Here is a 17,741-nt window from a genome sequence, read left to right on the forward strand (position 1 = left end):
CTCTCTGCAAAAATAACGTTTCATTTTGCAGTTCATCTTGACAAGCACTCCTTTACAGAAGATATATTGTATCTCAATATGAACTTTCTGGTTAAATAAAAATTAAATAAAATTTTAAAATAGGATACCCGTATTTTTCAAAATATCTAACTATTCCTTTAGAGGTGTGCTTTGCTGTTTACAGCTAGAATTGTGAGTGCTCAATTTCTGTCTATTTGTGGGTGTGTAGGTGTGGACGTGTGAATATCTGTGTGTCCTTTCCCAGAAGTCTGTTAACTGAATAATCTAGCAGAGAACTTGCAATAGGTACATACAGTATAGCAGTGAAGCACAGCACAGGAATACAACACGGGGTGAAAGGGGTCGCACATATAGTACTGCTGTATGATTTGTGCTTCGTCTTACCCTGGGAGTGAATGCCGGAAGATGAGGTGTGTCTCTGTGAGTTGTGTGTCGGTGCTGAGCTGACCTGCAGACCGGTGTCCTGGGACTGAGCTAAATGGACAGGCTCCCTCAAAGACTGAGTGGAGATTCCTGCAGAAACACAAAACTGTCAGAGATCTTGCAAAATCAAAGTATCTCCTCAAGTAGCTGCGAGGCTTTTGGTTTTGTGAAGTTAGTTCTCTACAGACCAAAGACACATTATTTTGAGTCAATGCACTTTTACTTTTTGAGGGCTAGTTTTGATAGAAACATAAACTATTGTCTTCTCATTGTAAAACTTTTTTGTACCTGCCATATTCTGTACATATACAAGCTATGTCTTATTTCCAACACTTGTCAGAATCATAATAATCTCCTGATTCTTCACTGTTCTCCTTGTACTCTATCTCTAATCTCCAGAGACTTAACAGAAACTCAACAACACGCTGGAGCTATTGATTTCTTAATGCAGCACATATCGACGACAAGGGGAATTTTTACCAACACAGTGGCTGTTTCCCTTCTCACTGCTCCATCCTGCTAAATTTTGACAAGCAACATACTTCACAATATTTCTACGCATTCTCCATACACACGCACTTTCTACACACACATGCACACATGTTATCTCAAGGCTTGAGAGAAGCACATACCTTTCACTACTGGCACAGAGGCTGTCCAGACTCTAGAGGGTATCTCCAACCCATATGCCTGCTTTGTTGACAAACCTGAAACACGTCAGAAATCATACACCTAAAGTACAACAATGCCAGTATTCTATATTTTTCTTATCGTCAACAAACCTCACGAAAACACCAAAACCGAGTTTAGTCAGAGCCTGATGTAATGTGGTTGATTATTCTGCGCCAAAGCATTGTTTTTCAAAAACTATTAAAAACACATAAATGAGCCCCACTGGGTGGCATATTCCTTCATTACAATGAACACGGGTGCTGTAGTTTGTTAAGAGTCAATCCCACATACACCACCCTGCTGCTATAAATACTCACTAAAGCGCCAAATGTGTATTTAATAAATAAAACAGAAAATAATCCCCAACAAATGCACCATTTGATCCTGTTTAATGCGATGTTTGTTAAAATCTAAAGTGCTCAGCTTTTTTGGAAGCCTGTTTTGGTCTTTTGAAGTAACCATTGCGCTTGGCTTTGGTTTTTGCTGACAAAAAGAAAGAAATATAGAATAACACCAGTCTTATCTTTCGACAGCAGTAACAGAACGTGTGTAGATAATGGCTTCCGATCTATGAATTTGCAGCCCCACATAGAGCGAAAGTACCAGGCAATGTGGGCTGCAGTACAGCAATTTCAAAGATTGCATATCAAAACAGAAACAGCAGAAAATTAGTATAGCTACCAAACAATGCCATTATTCGATGGGGGGGCTTGTGCTTTCTCCGGAACTACGTGTACTGCATATCTAAATGTTTGCCTCCTATCATGTATCAGTACCCTTATCATGTAGTAAATATAGCACCCCTATCTAGTGCTCATTCAGTACCAGACATGTGATGATTGCAGGTGTTGGGGGAGAAGCTGGCAGGCTGTTTGTCTTCCAGGAGCTGGTTCAATCTCTCCAGCAGTGGCAAGGCCATCTGTTGAAGCAGACCCCTGACCTCCGCAGTCAGCCTACATCCATTGCACTGGACCAGACCATACTCCTTATACCAAAAGTTCCCACACAGTACGGCCTAAACAAACAGGAAAAGGGCGGCAGCTCAGAATAATGCCGGGGGAAATGGAGATAACCTAAACAAAGATTTGTCAACTTTTTGATAACTTGATTATGTAATTAGCACAATTTGCATCTCAGGTTCAAATAAATAGAGTTAAACCTGCAGTAGGCAGAATGTTTTTGGCATCATTGGTTCAATTCCATAATAACCTTTCAGCATATTGTAAGTCAAGTGTTCTGAGAGAAAACTAGACTTTTGCACCTCCTCATGGCTCTGTTTTCAGGCTTTAAAAAATCATAGGCCAATCATAGGTCATTTGAGAGAGAGCGTTCCTATTGAGCGTTCCTATTGGCTGTGCTTCAGCTGGTGGGCGGTGCTTGATATTTCCTCAACTGATCTCAACATGGCTGCTGGGTCACAAACTTTCTCATTTTACAGCTAAGCAGTACACTACAAGATGTTTCTGAAAACATTTGAGGCGAGAAATAGTCATTACAGAATATTGATTCATGTTTGATCAGCGCTGCCTAGTTTGACCGTTTGATCGGAATTCATGAGACTGTTGACTGACAGCTGCTCAGAGACGGCAGACTCCAGCTCGGCTCTGATTGGTTGTTTTCCTCCGGTCTGTGAAATCTTGCAGATGCCATTAGGAGCACTGGAGGACACAGAGGAACATGATTTTTTTTCAGATTACCTGTCACATGTACTACTGTCAGGATATAGTGACCGTTTTATAAAAATAACTTTTTTAAATCATATTTGCTCCATTTCTACCCACTGCAGCTTTAATGATGGAAAAAAGACAAACAAAAAAAGAGAGCGATACACTTCCCTGCATCATATATTTAGGTTTTTATTTATGTGGTGTCTCTGTGTGTGTTTTGACCTGAGCGGTGTCGGCGCGGAGCTGAGAAAGGTGTCTGACAAAGTGCAGCGCATTAAGAGCAGCCACCAACTCTGTCTGTCTGGAACAACACTGCTCCCACAACTCTCTCTGTCTCAGCTCTCTGTCCTGGAGGAACAATAAACACAGGCTTGAGTGAGTAGAAGAAACATGAAGTCGTATTTACATTTAGATGGCAATGTTACATCTCATAGCACAGGGGCTGGCATCAAAGTTCAATGACTAGACTTTGGAAGCCCCTATGTAGCATCATGAGTCATATGCATTTAGCATTGGTGGTGTGAACATCTGACCTAACTGTGTTAGTCACCAGTTAAGCTACAGGGCAAAAACATAGACAGCCATTACTCTGACCAGAGCATGGAAGCTTGTAGCCCAGTCTCCTCCCTGTGTTGTCCATTTTTCTTGGTCTTGTTGCAGCTGCTCCATACACACATCCACCTTATCAAGGCCCGACACGAGCTCTGAGTGCCAAACACACTGCCGATCCCACTCCTGCTCGTCACCTACAAACCCAGACAGAGATGCACAAAGACATGCTGCCAACCCAAATAAAATGCTGAACACTGAAATTATGTTAATTGCTCTACAACTGAAGGGTGTGGATATGAGACGCTGGCATGAGGCATCTCTCTTTTGGCAAGCGATGAATTATAACAGCAGAGTGGGTCATGAGTGTAATTTCCTTCATGCTCTTCATTCTGCCAGCTTGCCAGCCAATTTACCCAGTGTGAGGATGTGTAAGACATGCGGGGGCAAGATCAGAGCCAAGTGGGAGCACTGAGCTGCTCTCCTCTGCGCCTCCGTCTGCGCTGAATCCTGCAGCTCTACGGCTGCTTCCTTCAGCTGCCTCCCCGACCACTGGACCTGCAACAAAGTGCACACTTATGCTTTGAATATGAAAAGTGGAGGCACATAAATTTGCATACTGGCACACAAAAAGACACACTCAACTTAGAGAACAAAGGTATAAGCACACATGCACACACTCATACACAGAGATACGGTGACTTTGCAGTTTGCCCTAACCACAAACTTGCTTATACATGCAGTTTGCACAGCAGGGGATGAAAACCCTCTCTAGAATTACTTTCCAATGCTGTTTGCTTCAGCATTCATACATCCCCTTACTCATTCCCACATGTTCAAAGGGCTCAACCCCTTTGAATTTCCCCTCCTATGCTCAGAGGCCAGGCTAAGATATTTACAACCAAAACACCAAACACCCCAGCTCCGGCTGCTGACCTCGTAAGAGTTCGCTTCTGCAACTCTAAAGAGACACTGGAATAGACCTGAGTCCAGATCAGAGAGAATATCTTCCTCCCGCTGTCTCTGCTGCTGCCAAGAAGTGTTTCGCACACACACCTCTCTCTGCAGCGCCTCCACCTGGCACACAATAGCAGCAACAAAAGAAAGCAGAAGTTCGCTAAATTCCATGTAACTGAATTGGATGGGCTGCAAACTTAAATGCAAGAGGTTTAAACATAACATAACATAACATAACATAACATAACATAACATAACATAACATAACATAACATAACATAACATAACATAACTTAACATAACTTAGGATAACATAGCATAACATGACATAAAGATTTTAATCATTTTTATCAAGTTCACAAAAGTTCCTCCTGCTATGAAATAAACCTCAGGTAGAGAGCTGCATCACTTTTATTCTCTGTAGTCAAATGAAAGGTTTCTAATCATTTATGGTAAAACCTCTCTCAATTACTTTCCCACCTGCACACTATCAGTTTGATCCGCCACCGTTAGCCAGTAGGAAGCTGTGATAGGTACAACAATTTTTCTGGACACATCCAGCCTGACTCCAACCACCGGGGCCAACACCCCTGTCACCGGGTCAACAGTCTGAGATCCATACCGAATGGCCACCAGGCCTGTGAAGTGCAACAGCATATAGACACAGAAAAGGGTGCAACATGCTTTATTCTGTATTGTTTAATAGAATTTAAAAGCAGATTAGATGAATTGTCAGGTGACTGTGCAATTGTTTGTTTTTCACAGAACCTTTTCCTTCGGGGTCCTCCATGGTCCCTGCCAGCGGTGTTATAATCCCAGAGACAAGGTCAGTCTGACACCCCAGCACAGGTACACTAAGACCAGATCCCATGGGGTCAGGGTACTCCATCCCCAGCAGAGCTGGCACACACAGATCTGAACCCAAGAGAGGCATCTCTCCTGGTTTGAACAACATAGAAGTCAGAGGGTTAGAGTGGAGGAAACAAAATATGATATGGTGCTCAAATATTTATTTCCCAAAGTATTCCTGCAAGTTCTTATGGCCAACACATTTTTAACAAGGTAGAGAGGTGCAGAAGTAGGTCGATAAGACTTTTCTGAGTAGTTTAGAAAAGACTGGCAGTTTTGACATTCACTTTACTTTAGTGCTACTTTACTGTATTTGGTTAAGATCAAACAACCTCTAAACCAAAGTAAATGCAAAAATAAATACAGACAGAGTGAGGTACATGAGACAGGATTGTGGCTGCAAGGCACGTGTCGCAAAGCAGCAAATTAAACATTATAAGAAGCAAAACTAAGAAGCAGATAATCAAGCAGAGCACACATGACCACACATGACCACAGCAGCTGTATTATTCAGATTGGCAACGGCCTCGAGCAGAGCGACAATAATGCAGTACTGACGTAATTTGATTATTGATGTGTCAGGGGCTCAAACAACTAAAAAAAGATATAACCACGGTGCCTACGGTGCAATCAACTTTCACATTTACATAATGTAAATCCTGTGAGACTTATATTAAACTTGCCACTTTTTATGAGGTAAAGCATCTCTCAAACAGCATTGTGGGTAAAGTGCTGTACTGTATGATATGGCGGTGTGATGACTGCGAATTTGTGGCCTAAGTTAAAGGTTTTACTGTCTCTTTGAGCTTTGAGTATAATCTGTGTTTCCGGTATTCTACAATATGGATATGGGTTACATAACTGTAGCATATGTGTCATTGTAATGTGGTTATGTTGGACACGCAGGCCACATGCTTGGTTTCTGTGGAGAGCGGTTGCTTGCGACAAATAAAGGTCATGTGAAAAGTCTTTGAGGTATGAAAAATGTCATCATCCTTAGGCTTTTGAAACCTTTCCAAACCCAAACAAAATACATAAGTAATTATATGCCTAAAACTCTTGTGCTCTTGGTAGTAGAAGGCTCTTAAAGAAAACATTGTGACATCCAGAAGGAGCCGCAAAAAGTATATGTCTAAAGGTATTATATCTAAAATATGAAATGGTCTTACTTTCAAAAGCAGCAACAGCCTTCAGTATATGAATTTCTATTCACATATCACAATAAGAGGTGTAAAGAAGAAACAGATAAGCAAATACAAAGTAGTATGTTTTTCTACTCAGCAATGAGCAGATTAATGGCAGCGATGACAAGCAGAGATTAAAAAGAAAAGGGATCAAACACTTGCAAAAGTTTTAAGAGATCAGGAAGACAGATAGCTCAAAGAGAGCACCTCATTTACAGCCCCAAAGGGAGGACCATTAGAGTGCCGAAAAAGGAGATATTTTAAAAAGTGAGTTTGTGTTGTATAGCCCACAGGAGACTACTCAAATCCATGCACCCTCTCGCTCGCACTTCCTCACCCAGAGTCTTTCCATCCTGCTGGAGACCTGCAGCCCAGTCCAGCAGGAGACCCAACCTGGTCTGCAGCTGCAGCTGGCAGTGCAGGCTCCTTCCCCAGGCCTGCTGGAGCTCCTTGGTTGCGGCGAGGAGATGATCTTGCCGACCGCTCCCTCTCTCGCTACCCTGGTGGTGCTGCAGAGTTTGGTTTGATCCCCACTCCTCAGTGAGTGGCTTCAGGAGCTCCAACACTTTGAACATCACTGCCAGAACCTAATCGGGAAATGTTTCACTCTAGTCTTTTTTTTTGGTCAAATATCTAATGAATGAGTCTGTTATCTGCATCATAACATGTATACCTCTTTCATAGTATTCATTTATTAATACTATGTGTATCATTCCTCCAGAAAGATCTCCTAAATAGACCTTTTTTTTTTTTTTCAACTACTGTTTTCAAGATCAAGCATAAACTTTGAATCTCAACTTTTAACATAGAAGAAAAAATGGAAATTTTAATATCTACAATTTCTTCTCTCATCTAATCGAGCACCTTGCTGTCTAGCAGAGCCTGGTATCCTCCTGCATTAGGCAGCAGCTGCCCGGCCCGTACACTGGCCCCTCCTAGTCTCACCAGCCGCCCACTCAGAGGTTCGATGAAGGACTCGGCCAGGAGGACTCCACCTACTGGCTGCACGGCTCCTACACAGAACAAAGTGAACTCACTGAGGGTATATGGCCACCTCAACACAGGCTGTGCTGAAGACTCACCAGCATGCACTGTACCTGTTACAGGATCCAGACTGACCCCGACAGTGAGCACGACGTTGCCCGTCCTGGAATCCAGCATGGGATAGCCCATCTGTATGGGCTGCAGCAGGCGGGTGAGGGGACAGACATGCACCCCTCCCAGTGGGTAGACCAGTCCTGTCTCGGGGTGGATGGTTACAGCCAGAATGGGCACCGGGACCCCCGTGTCTGGGTCTGCCATGGGAGCTCCCAGCTGCAGCCTCTGGCCTGGTCTGAGGCCTCTGAGCCGGGTGTTGGGCAGAGGCTGGTCTGAGTGGCAGGAGGTTGGGTAAGGGATGAAAGGAAGGAGGGGACTGTCCCACTTATTGTTGTCTGCTGAGAATAGCACAGGTTAGTTGGTTAAAAAGATGGTAGAAATAGAAAGACCCTTGAAAACTTATTTTTAATGATATGCAGCTTCTTTCGTTATACCTACTTAACCACTATCTACTTCAGTTATTGATTTCCTCCTCTTTTACTAATAACCTTCAGTAAACCACAGAGAATGGGCATGAAAGTATTATATTAATTTCGTTTTGAAGTGATATTCCCACCAAGGACATATCTGAAAAACACAAATTATATGAATAATGTTTGTTCTAGACCTCTGGCCAGTCCGTCAACTACTCATTTTTCCCAATTTTGTGAGCATAGCACAAGTGAGCATTGTCAAGAAGAACAGAACAAAAACGTCATACCTTGTGAAAAACAAATGGAAGAAAAGAAGAGACATCTGTTTCCTCAGCTGAGGCCATTATTCAGGAGAAAGTGCTGCTGGTGTTGAACTTTATGTAAAATAATGAGTCTAGAAAGAAGATAATGGGCTGACAACAAAGCCGCAACTAATGTCTGTTATTTGAAGGTATAAGTGGTTGAAAGTGGAGTGGAGTGCTTTTGCTGCCATAAAAGTCCATTTGAGCTGCATTAGAAGCACCTAAATGTGATGTAATGTCATGTGTATTTGACTATTAGCCGCAGAGTAAAATGTGCATCACCAGTATTTTGCTTCCATCATTGAATGCGTTTTCCTCTGCAGTCTTAATTTAGTTTCAGCCACCCCTCATGTTACCTGTGCACGAGTCAGTTGTGAACACCAGTGTGGAGCTCGCAGGATCGTAGGACACGTTGCCGGCTATGGGCATAACTCTGCCGGTCTGTGGGTGGAGGAAGAACTCTGGTGGCACTGCCACGGTGTGCCCGCTGCTCAGCAGCATGTGGCTGTGAGCGTTTGGCCTTACGAGGCCTGTGACCAAATCACAATGAAGGGCCCGACAGACACGCAGGGACCCATCAGGACCTGGAGTGAGAGAGAGGAGAACGATCATTAAAATGTAAATGATTATGATGATTAAGTACGGTCACATGCTGGGTGGACAGCTTATCATGCAGATTTTTTCTTAAATGGATCGCTGTAGCGTAAAAACTTGAATCAATCATGCGTCCTTATCATTTAGGTACACCTCTAACTCCCTTACCAAAATTAAGTTTATTCAAGTGTACTATTAGTATACTTCTTTTGAACTTAAAATAAGAGAGTATACTTTCAGTTGACTTTTTATGTACTTATCAGAGATATACTTAACAAAAATATACTTAAGTCTACTTAGCTTATACTGACAAGTATACAAAAGTTTAAGTATATCTTTTGATCAAGATATACTTAAGAAAAGTATAATTAAGTACTCTTGCCTTATAGGCCTACAGAAAAGAATACTTGGCTTGTAGTTGTGCTTACTTTGATAAAGTAGCCTATTAAAGTGTGTGAGTTTGTAAAATGATCAAGTTTTTGTAATCTCATCACAAATCATCAAGTCAAAATAGCAAAAGGAGCAAGTATCTTTATGTAATACATACATCATTGGCTAAGTACTATAATTTAAAGTATCCAAAGTATACTTTCATGAACTAAAAAAAGTAGAGATGCTCACAAGTCATTTTTTGCAAGTCCAAGTCAAGCTTCAAGTCTCTTTGTTTATATTCCATTTTATGAGCTAATTGTTGTAGGAGAAAATGTTTTTACTGTTTTTTCTAGAATGAGAGAAAACTTGAAAATACAAAACTAACTGTATGGACCTGCATGGGTGTGAAGTAATGGAAAGTGTAGGTCTATCTGTTTTCAGAATAAAAAGGTGTGATTTTTTTAATTTGATTTTGTTGTTGCAGTTCACATTTTTAGCAACAGATAGAGCTGTTTCTTTAAGATTCAAGGACAGAGTTGTTGCTGCTGTTGGACTCACCAAAGATGTGGTCCTTGGTCAGCACAGCTCCAGTGTCAGGGCAGAGCAGCTTGGCCCCTGTACCCTCGCCCAGAAACGCCCAGGCCCCCTGACGCTGGCACTCTGCTGACACCAGCTCCCCCATCTCCTCCACCACGGACGTCAGCCTCTGGATCAGACTGAAGATGGGAAACGACAGATTGAGGATGTGAGGGGATTTACTCTGTTCTGATTGTTGTTTGTGACACGTTGCGAAGGATAAATGGAAGCTTTACGTTTGCTGGAGGTTGTTGTTGTTGTTATAAACTTTGGACAGTAGTCTGGTGCACTCTCTGAGCTGAGTGGTGAACACACTGTGGACCCTATGCTGGGCCTGCTGCTCTCTCCTCAGGACCTGGAGACACCAGAAAAACAGTCACACCTAATGAACCATATAACACAGTTAAAAATAATCATCTAGAGATGAAAAGTTGATTAACTGTTAATAAACAGAAAATTCATCAGCAACTATTTTGATAATCGGCTAATCATTTTAATCACTTTTCAAGCAAAAATACAAAACATTTTCTTTTCTAATAACATTTTTATGTCTTAGATTCTCATTTTTTTTTTTTTTTTTTTAACTTATATGATTTTCTTTTCTACATATTTAATTAGCATTGTTGGTGGGAGCTTGAGACCCAAGATTTTCATTGACAACAACTGCTTGAAACTTCCAGCTTCTAAATTATGAGGTTTTGCTGCTTTTCTTTGTCGTGTGTGAAAGAAAAACTAAATATCTTTGGGTTTTGGTCTGTTGCTTTAATAAAACTTGCAATTTGATGGCATCGCCCAGGGCATTTTCCACCATTTCAGACAGTCTGTAGACCAATTACTCAATTAATACCAAAAAAGAATTGTAAGTTGCAGCCCAAAAAAGATTGTTGTCTCTTAAAATCTGCGAAGAACACATAAATACACCCTCTCTTTCTCTTTATATGTCTCTGTCCTTGTAATTAGAATAAGTGGTTTTCAGAAGGAAATCAGGATTTTCCTAATTTTTATAATGAGATAATGGGAGATGAGGATGTCATGTAATGTAAACCTGCAGCTGACTGTCGAGCAGAGTCCTCAGCTGTGAGGCAAGAGTCTTCCGCCGCATCACCTCCCTCTCCACCTCCCTCCTCATCCTCTCGTAACCCTCCCCCATCCTCTCCTCAGTAATCAAGCGTGGGTGGAGTAGCTGCAGTTTCCCGAGCACTCCCTGATATAGCTCCTTTACCTGGATACACACAGACACACATATATGAGAACAAAATGACTGTAATGTCTTCATAAAATTGCAGTAATCAGATCACACATCCGTCCTCCCCCCCGGATGCAGCTGGCACGCAACTAACACTGGCAGGACATGCACGTCTGTGGGATGACACAGGGGTGTGAGGCGTGCCATCTCCCCTTACATCTTTATCACCTCAGCTGTCCTGAGGGCTGTAACAACAACCTCTGTCTCCCACACAGTGGCCAGCAATTTGGTGGTACAAACAAGAAGGTCACAGGAGACAGATGGGTGCAACAAAAAACACCCAATCTGTTTCAATACAGTTTAACTTTATGTGTGACGTGAGTGATTGGATTGAACCAGTGCTTGTCAGAAATGAGGGTGTGTGAAGTGGACTAACGGTCATGCTAAAATATTAGATGGGTTATATGAGAAGAGCACAGAAGCTGGTTAGCTTTATTTTAGCACAGACTGGAAACAGGGGACAACAGCTAACTTGACTCTGTCCGAAGGTGACAAAATCCGCCTACAAGCAACTCTAAAGATCACTAATTGCGTAAGAAAGGCACTACACTCGGCTAAGCAATATAGTCTGGCATGTAACCCAGTGGGAAACTCCCGCGTCAGAAAAGTGAAGCCAATGCAGATTTGCCTTAAACTTGCATTCTTTCTAACAGCCAGCAGGGGGCGACTCCTCTTGTTGCAAAAAGAAGTCTGATTATATAGAAGTCTATGAGAAAATGAGCCTACTTCTCACTTGATTTATTACCTCAGTAAACATTGTAAACATGAGTTTACGGTCTCAATCACTAGTTGCAAGTCTTCTTCAATACAGCATGATGCTCATTTAGTATTTATTATGCTGCTGGTGTAGCTTCATAGTGAGTGGTCTTGATCTTCTCTCCTAAATCTCAGCAGGAAAGCGAAGTGTATTTCCCAAAATTTTAAATTATTCCTTTAAAATATCAAAATCTTTGACATAAAGCAGATATTATCTAATAATTATTAAGAACAGAAAATCAGTTTATCAGGTTTTTGAATTACAGTGATGTGTATAGGATGTTTTTCCACTAAATAAAAGCTATATTATGAAAATTGTTGCCTGGGGCCTCTATACTGCATTATGTATTCAAAGACTATTCATAAAACAATAATGTGGGGATGTGTAATATAGGATATTAATGCCTACTTTTGTATATGAAACAGTCCAAAGGGGAATACTTTCTGGTGTCACAGGAAAAGGGAAGAACCCTCAGAATAAAGAATGAAATGCATCAGAGTGTATGTGACGGAAAAGAGGGAGTATATGTCAATCCTTTCACACACTGTATGCTTATTTTGCATTTAAACTAAGAGCTCCAGACCTCAGTGGTGAGCTGTCCCAGCCGCGTGGTGACAGACAGACTCTGTTTGAGCAGGAGGCTGTAGAAGGTGTTGCTGCTGAAGGCCTCCAGATCCACCTGGTGCTCATAATCCCAGAACTCCTCCGAGGTGTCGGCACAGACTGTCGAGAAAGTGAAACACAAAGAGATATACAGAGATCAGTAGAATAAAAAAAACATATCTCTGGAAGAACGGAGCATAATGTGCTGCCTGAGAAAGATCAGTTAACCATGAAACGCATCGCCCACCTATCTGCATGTTTTGGTACATTCTCTGAGGAAAGCACTCTAATGTCATTTTTTGGTGCGCACTTTTCTTAATGTATGCACATTAGAAGCTTTAATAAATCGTTTCACTCTTTACAGTACAAGCGAACAGCTTCCACTTGTATAGGGCATGTTGGAAGGCCCTTTTTTTTGGTCATAGCATTATATAAAGAACTGGCATAAGAGAGGAAATGTTATGTTCTTGTTCAAATAATAACCTCTGACTTCTTTGACCTCTGCTGTGTAGCAGGGTTAAATATTACTATAGTGGCAATTTTGTCATACGCGGGGATTTCCTGTAAGTCCTTTGACATTTGGACTGTTGTCCTTTTTACTGTTTGTCACTGAACGTGATCCCAGGAATGTGACAAGAGCCTTTTCAGCTGTAATTGGTTGGGTGGGAGCATCACCCAGTGGTCCCTGTCAGTGTTACATAAGAAGCCACAAGGGTCTTCAAAGACCAACACAGTGTGTTCATGTGTATATCTAAGTGTGTGTGTGTGTGTGTGTGTGTGTGTGTGTGTGTGTGTGTGTGTGTGTGTGTGTGTGTGTGTGTGTGTGTGTGTGTGTGTGTGTGTGTGTGGATGTGTGTGTGTGTGTTATGCGTGCACACTGTTTGTCCATTCATTGGCGTGTTGCAGATCATGTTAGAGTATGTAGCATATTGGCCTTTAGGCTCTCAAATGAATGAGCTGAAAGGTCATGTGTGTGTGTCTGTGTGTGTGTGTTCATGTGTGTGTTTTCACAGCTACAATATTGCACCTGGCTGAACGGAGTCTTGTGTCATTCGAGCTTGATGGTTTCGGTGAATCTTCCTCAGCGAGATCACCCTTGAACCTTTTGACGAGTAGTCGTCCATGTGGTAGGCCAACTGCAACAGGCGATACCGCGCTCTGACTGGCTCCTTCTCAGGCCATCCATATTCACGGAACAGGATCTAAATATGGGATAGATGGATGAATGTGAATAAGTGATACTTTGAACATGTGATAGTGTGTGTGTGTGTGTGTGTTTGTGTATGTACACTAACAGGCTCTTCTCATACACCGTTCATATCTATACCTACGAAAAGTAATGCACTGTAATTCTTATATCTATTTGTATGTACTCCACATAATTGTGAATCACGAAGTATAAAGAGCGACAAACACTGCGTAGGGAGGAGGTCCGATGTACGTATCCCGTGTGAAACCAGAAGTCAATGTCGATTTATTTGTCACGTAACTTACGTACTCAAGTTACGCCCCTTCCGGTGTTATTTTAACCCAAACTGCAATCTTTTTCTAAACCTAACTAATAGTTTTGTTGCCTAAACCTAACCAAGTTAGAAGATGGAAGTTTCTTTAGTTTAAATTGACACATGCATCACATGTTGCTGGACATTCGTAGGAAAACACACGAAAAATGAGGAATAACTTTTCGTAAGATATCATATGAACCGTTGTATGACGATACGTTGAGACTAACCAGCAGTGTAACACATAAACAGAGGATGACCACAGCTCCAAACAGCAGTCCTCCGGTCACCAGCCAGTCTGGCCTCAGTAACAGGTTGCGTCTCCTACTGATTCCCACCCTGGTCACGTGACGAGGGATGGTGGGGAAGAAGGGGCCGGGCTCATAACACTGGCCGCCTGCAGGCATCACCCGCACATACTGAGTAAGAAGAGTTAGAGAGCAGAAAGTGAGGGAATATTTGACAGTATTTTAACTATTCGGGTCATGTTATCAAAATGCATATTTCTATTAGGGGATGGACTTCAGCAAGAGTACAGACCCTTGTTTATGTCTTGCAATCTATGGATCAAGAACAGACCATGGTGTGCAAACTTGAAGATGCCCTGGGAAATGTTTGATCACTAGTGGTGCTGTTGAGCAATATTTTGATTATCTTCTATTTGTATCAAGTTCTAGTTCCAGCCATCCCTGTCTCCTACAAAACTCCATACAACTAAATTACAACTAAACTGCATTCTCAATTATGTGTCAAGGGAAACTTATTTTTTCATGGATTACCGTCTCAGTTTAAACCGTTTTATACAGTTTTAAACATGTGATTACGTTGTAAATTGAAACAAAACAAAAAAACACAACAACACTACAACACAGTGCGCTTGGTGGATCCTGTTGGGTCTCTAAACTATGGTGTACGGTCATAGACCTGCTCTATATATAAAGCGTCTTGAGATAACTTCTGTTGTGATTTGACGCTACACAAAAATAAATTGATTTGATTTGATTTGATACTTGGTTAGGTTTAGTAAAAACAGCCTAGTTTGGTTAAAATGACTACGTAAGTGAACGTTGACTTTTAGTTTCACACGGGACAGGAACAGCGGCCTCCTGGGGCAACGTCCTGTGTTTGTTTGACCCATCCATTTCCCCACCTGTCCGCCAGTAGTGGACTTTTTCACTTTTTATACACGTTATTATTCCATATAACTTTCATTAACAGTCCCTTGATATACTATTATTGATTATACTATACTACTATACTCATTTTACTACGTCACTTGCTACTGCCATCCGTGGATCAATACAAACGTATTTATGATACAACAAAAACAACTGTAATCTGCGACAAAATATGTTCCAAACATAATTGAGAGTGCAGTTTAGTTGTATATAATTTTTAGGAGAGGGCTGCTACCAGCAAATGCATGCAGACGCCCTTGCACACCATGGGTAAAGTGGTGACACACATTTCTGTCATTTGCACTTTTATCTTTCACAGAAAAAGTTCTTGTGTCGTTGTTAGGCATCAGCAAAGCAAAGCAGTTAGAAATACACAATGCAATTTGGTGAGGAATATTGGGCGTAAAAAAACTACTTTGTTCATAGGGAAAACTTCACAGTGTACCTTTAATGCTTATATAATTTTAAAATTTAGTCACCAAGTGTTTGTGCTCATGGCTGCTCAGTGTAAAAACGTATACTCCAGGCTGGCTAAAGACCAGTGCAAAGAAGCTGGGAGGAGTCCAAGACAGAGTCAGCTCTTCTTTTAGCTGCCTGAATGCGCCCCAGTCGAAATCGCTGTTTGTGTTGTACAAGTTGTTACTGAAAGACATGAAGTAAGGATTAAGATAAAGCAAGTCAAAACACAGATTCATAGCATTAAAAATGGATATGAGAAACTTCACTTACAGATCATACTGAGGATAGTGACGTGTGTCGACAGTGAACAGTATAACGTCGTCCAACTGGAGACACGTTGTGGGATTCAGAACTCCAGTTACACTTGTTTCTCTAACTTCTTCCTTCCCATCACTCTCGTTGGAATTAATTTCTCTTCCTCCACGACTGATATTTTCAACTCCGGTGACCTCCCACAGAACAACAGGATCTCTTTCTAAAAAAAAACGACAGCACAGGACCTTCATCTTGGATCATTTATTAGTATTTGTGTTTTAATGATCCAAGCATATTGTTTTGTCAGCTAATTAGGCTGTTATCATGCCATTAAATAGGCGTTATCAGTGGTTATGAGCTCCATAGATGTGGGTCAGGTATAAAAGAAGACAACAGCGACCTCTAGCGACCGTAATAATTATGACCGGAGCAGAAGAGGAAGTCAGGCGCTGTAGTACAGACAGTGTGAGACTCCAAATGGGCTGGAGGTTGGTGGCGGGGGCAATGGATAGGACACACCAAGGAGATTGGGGTTTGCATCTTGTGTTTTCCCTAAACTTAAGTAAGTGTTTTTGTTGCCTAAACCTAAATAAGCTTTTGCTTGTGTTTGTTTGTGTTTCCCTCAGTTTTATGTGTTAGAACGTGTTGCTTTTAAGTTTCACTTTCACTTTTACAACATAGTAGGCCCCTGCTGACCCATATCTATGGTGCTTATAGCGACCGATAACGCTTATTTAATGGCCTGATAACAGTTGAATCGGGTGGCTTTTGTTGTGACAAACCAGCTGAGCTCTGAGTGTCCCGCTGTGTGGTGATGGGAAACAGTTGCTGAAGCTCCTTTGGGAGGCCGCTGAGGAGGCCGAGGAAGCCTGCCTCTGCAATCAGACCACAAGGGAAAAAAAGATGTGGGAGACAAATGGAGAGAGAGAGACGAAGAGAGCGAGACAGCAAGCCACTTTGTGTGTCTCTACCTGTTGTCTGAACAATGTAGACAGCATGTGAGGAGTTGAGATGGCTGTTGCACAGAGGAGTCCCCTGGGAGTCCCACTGTTTAAAAAGCGTCTCCAGCACGCCGCCTGAGACGCCCGTCACCTGCACACACACACACATACACACACACAATAACAGCCAATAATAGGTCACTGCAACACAAGAGACGCTTGTCCTACGCTTTCACTGCTAGTGCGATACAGACAGCATTGTGTGAAGGTTTTGTATGCATTGTCTGACCAGGTAATGTAACTCAAACTATTCATTATGTTTATTCAATGGAAATACTGAGACGGAAGAACGCTTCTCGGCGCTGCTGGACACTGGTTCCCCTATGTTCGAACAAACCACAGTAAAAGTGCCCTCTTGGATGCCCCTATGGTAGATGAAACATGATAAAGTGCCCTCTAGGGTGCCCTTCCAGTGGAGAAAACATGATGAAGTGCCCTCTAGGGTGCCCTTTCAGTAGAGAAAACATGATGAAGTGCCCTCTAGGGTGCCCTTCCAGTGGAGAAAACATGATGACAGCCCGAGTCCGCCACAGCTTCTCAGATACAGTGGGTTTTAATTTTATTGACCCAAAATACTAGAAAGCATGCTTTCTAACTACATATCTTTTTTCCTTTTATGCGTGAATATGTCGCTGTGTGTTTTGTTTAATACAAATCTCCAGCTGCCTTTGCTCACCTGACTGTCATAGCTCCACACCAGCTCCATTTCTCCACTGGATTGGCAGTGGAGCTTCAGCTCAGTAGCTGGCCCTCTCCTACAAAGGCTTCCACAAGCAGCTCTTCCAGGAGGCTCTCTGCAAACACACAGACCCAGCTCTCCATCGAAACCCCGGTAGTCCTCCGCAGATTGACACACCTGCAGGAAAGTAACCAGTGCAAAGCTGAGATCAGGCTTTAATAGTCAACTTTAATGCTTTTTCAAACCAAGCAAATGTTACTTATTTTTTCTCTGCTTGGACCAGCTTTTGTCTGAGTGTTTTTTTATGTAAAAATTGTATAAAAAGCGACAGAATTATCAACGTATGCTCGGTTTAAGTGTGTAACTAGGTCTAAGGTCATTTGT

The 17,741-nt window shown here is 42.0% G+C and overlaps 1 protein-coding gene across 1 annotated transcript in view; it reads right to left on the minus strand.

The window, feature by feature from the left end:
• The window catches only part of LOC141770937 (uncharacterized), a 28,249-nt gene that overhangs the window by 8,157 nt on the left and 2,351 nt on the right, over positions 1-17,741 (minus strand). Inside the window, exons 4-27 of the mRNA XM_074640788.1 lie at positions 17,355-17,534; positions 16,649-16,769; positions 16,460-16,552; positions 15,693-15,897; positions 15,443-15,605; positions 14,016-14,204; positions 13,311-13,485; positions 12,264-12,403; positions 10,723-10,899; positions 9,914-10,032; positions 9,660-9,817; positions 8,492-8,719; positions 7,420-7,758; positions 7,187-7,335; positions 6,660-6,909; positions 5,058-5,228; positions 4,770-4,927; positions 4,269-4,409; positions 3,749-3,890; positions 3,378-3,529; positions 3,006-3,131; positions 1,942-2,131; positions 1,077-1,151; positions 406-534 (exon numbers count right to left, since the gene is read on the minus strand). Coding sequence (XP_074496889.1) covers positions 406-534; positions 1,077-1,151; positions 1,942-2,131; positions 3,006-3,131; positions 3,378-3,529; positions 3,749-3,890; positions 4,269-4,409; positions 4,770-4,927; positions 5,058-5,228; positions 6,660-6,909; positions 7,187-7,335; positions 7,420-7,758; positions 8,492-8,719; positions 9,660-9,817; positions 9,914-10,032; positions 10,723-10,899; positions 12,264-12,403; positions 13,311-13,485; positions 14,016-14,204; positions 15,443-15,605; positions 15,693-15,897; positions 16,460-16,552; positions 16,649-16,769; positions 17,355-17,534 — 3,970 coding nt within the window. The remainder of the gene's footprint in view (positions 1-405; positions 535-1,076; positions 1,152-1,941; positions 2,132-3,005; positions 3,132-3,377; positions 3,530-3,748; positions 3,891-4,268; positions 4,410-4,769; positions 4,928-5,057; positions 5,229-6,659; positions 6,910-7,186; positions 7,336-7,419; positions 7,759-8,491; positions 8,720-9,659; positions 9,818-9,913; positions 10,033-10,722; positions 10,900-12,263; positions 12,404-13,310; positions 13,486-14,015; positions 14,205-15,442; positions 15,606-15,692; positions 15,898-16,459; positions 16,553-16,648; positions 16,770-17,354; positions 17,535-17,741) is intronic.

The sequence above is a fragment of the Sebastes fasciatus genome, chromosome 7 (genome assembly GCF_043250625.1).
Source record: "Sebastes fasciatus isolate fSebFas1 chromosome 7, fSebFas1.pri, whole genome shotgun sequence".
Classification (NCBI taxonomy): Eukaryota; Metazoa; Chordata; class Actinopteri; order Perciformes; family Sebastidae; genus Sebastes; species Sebastes fasciatus.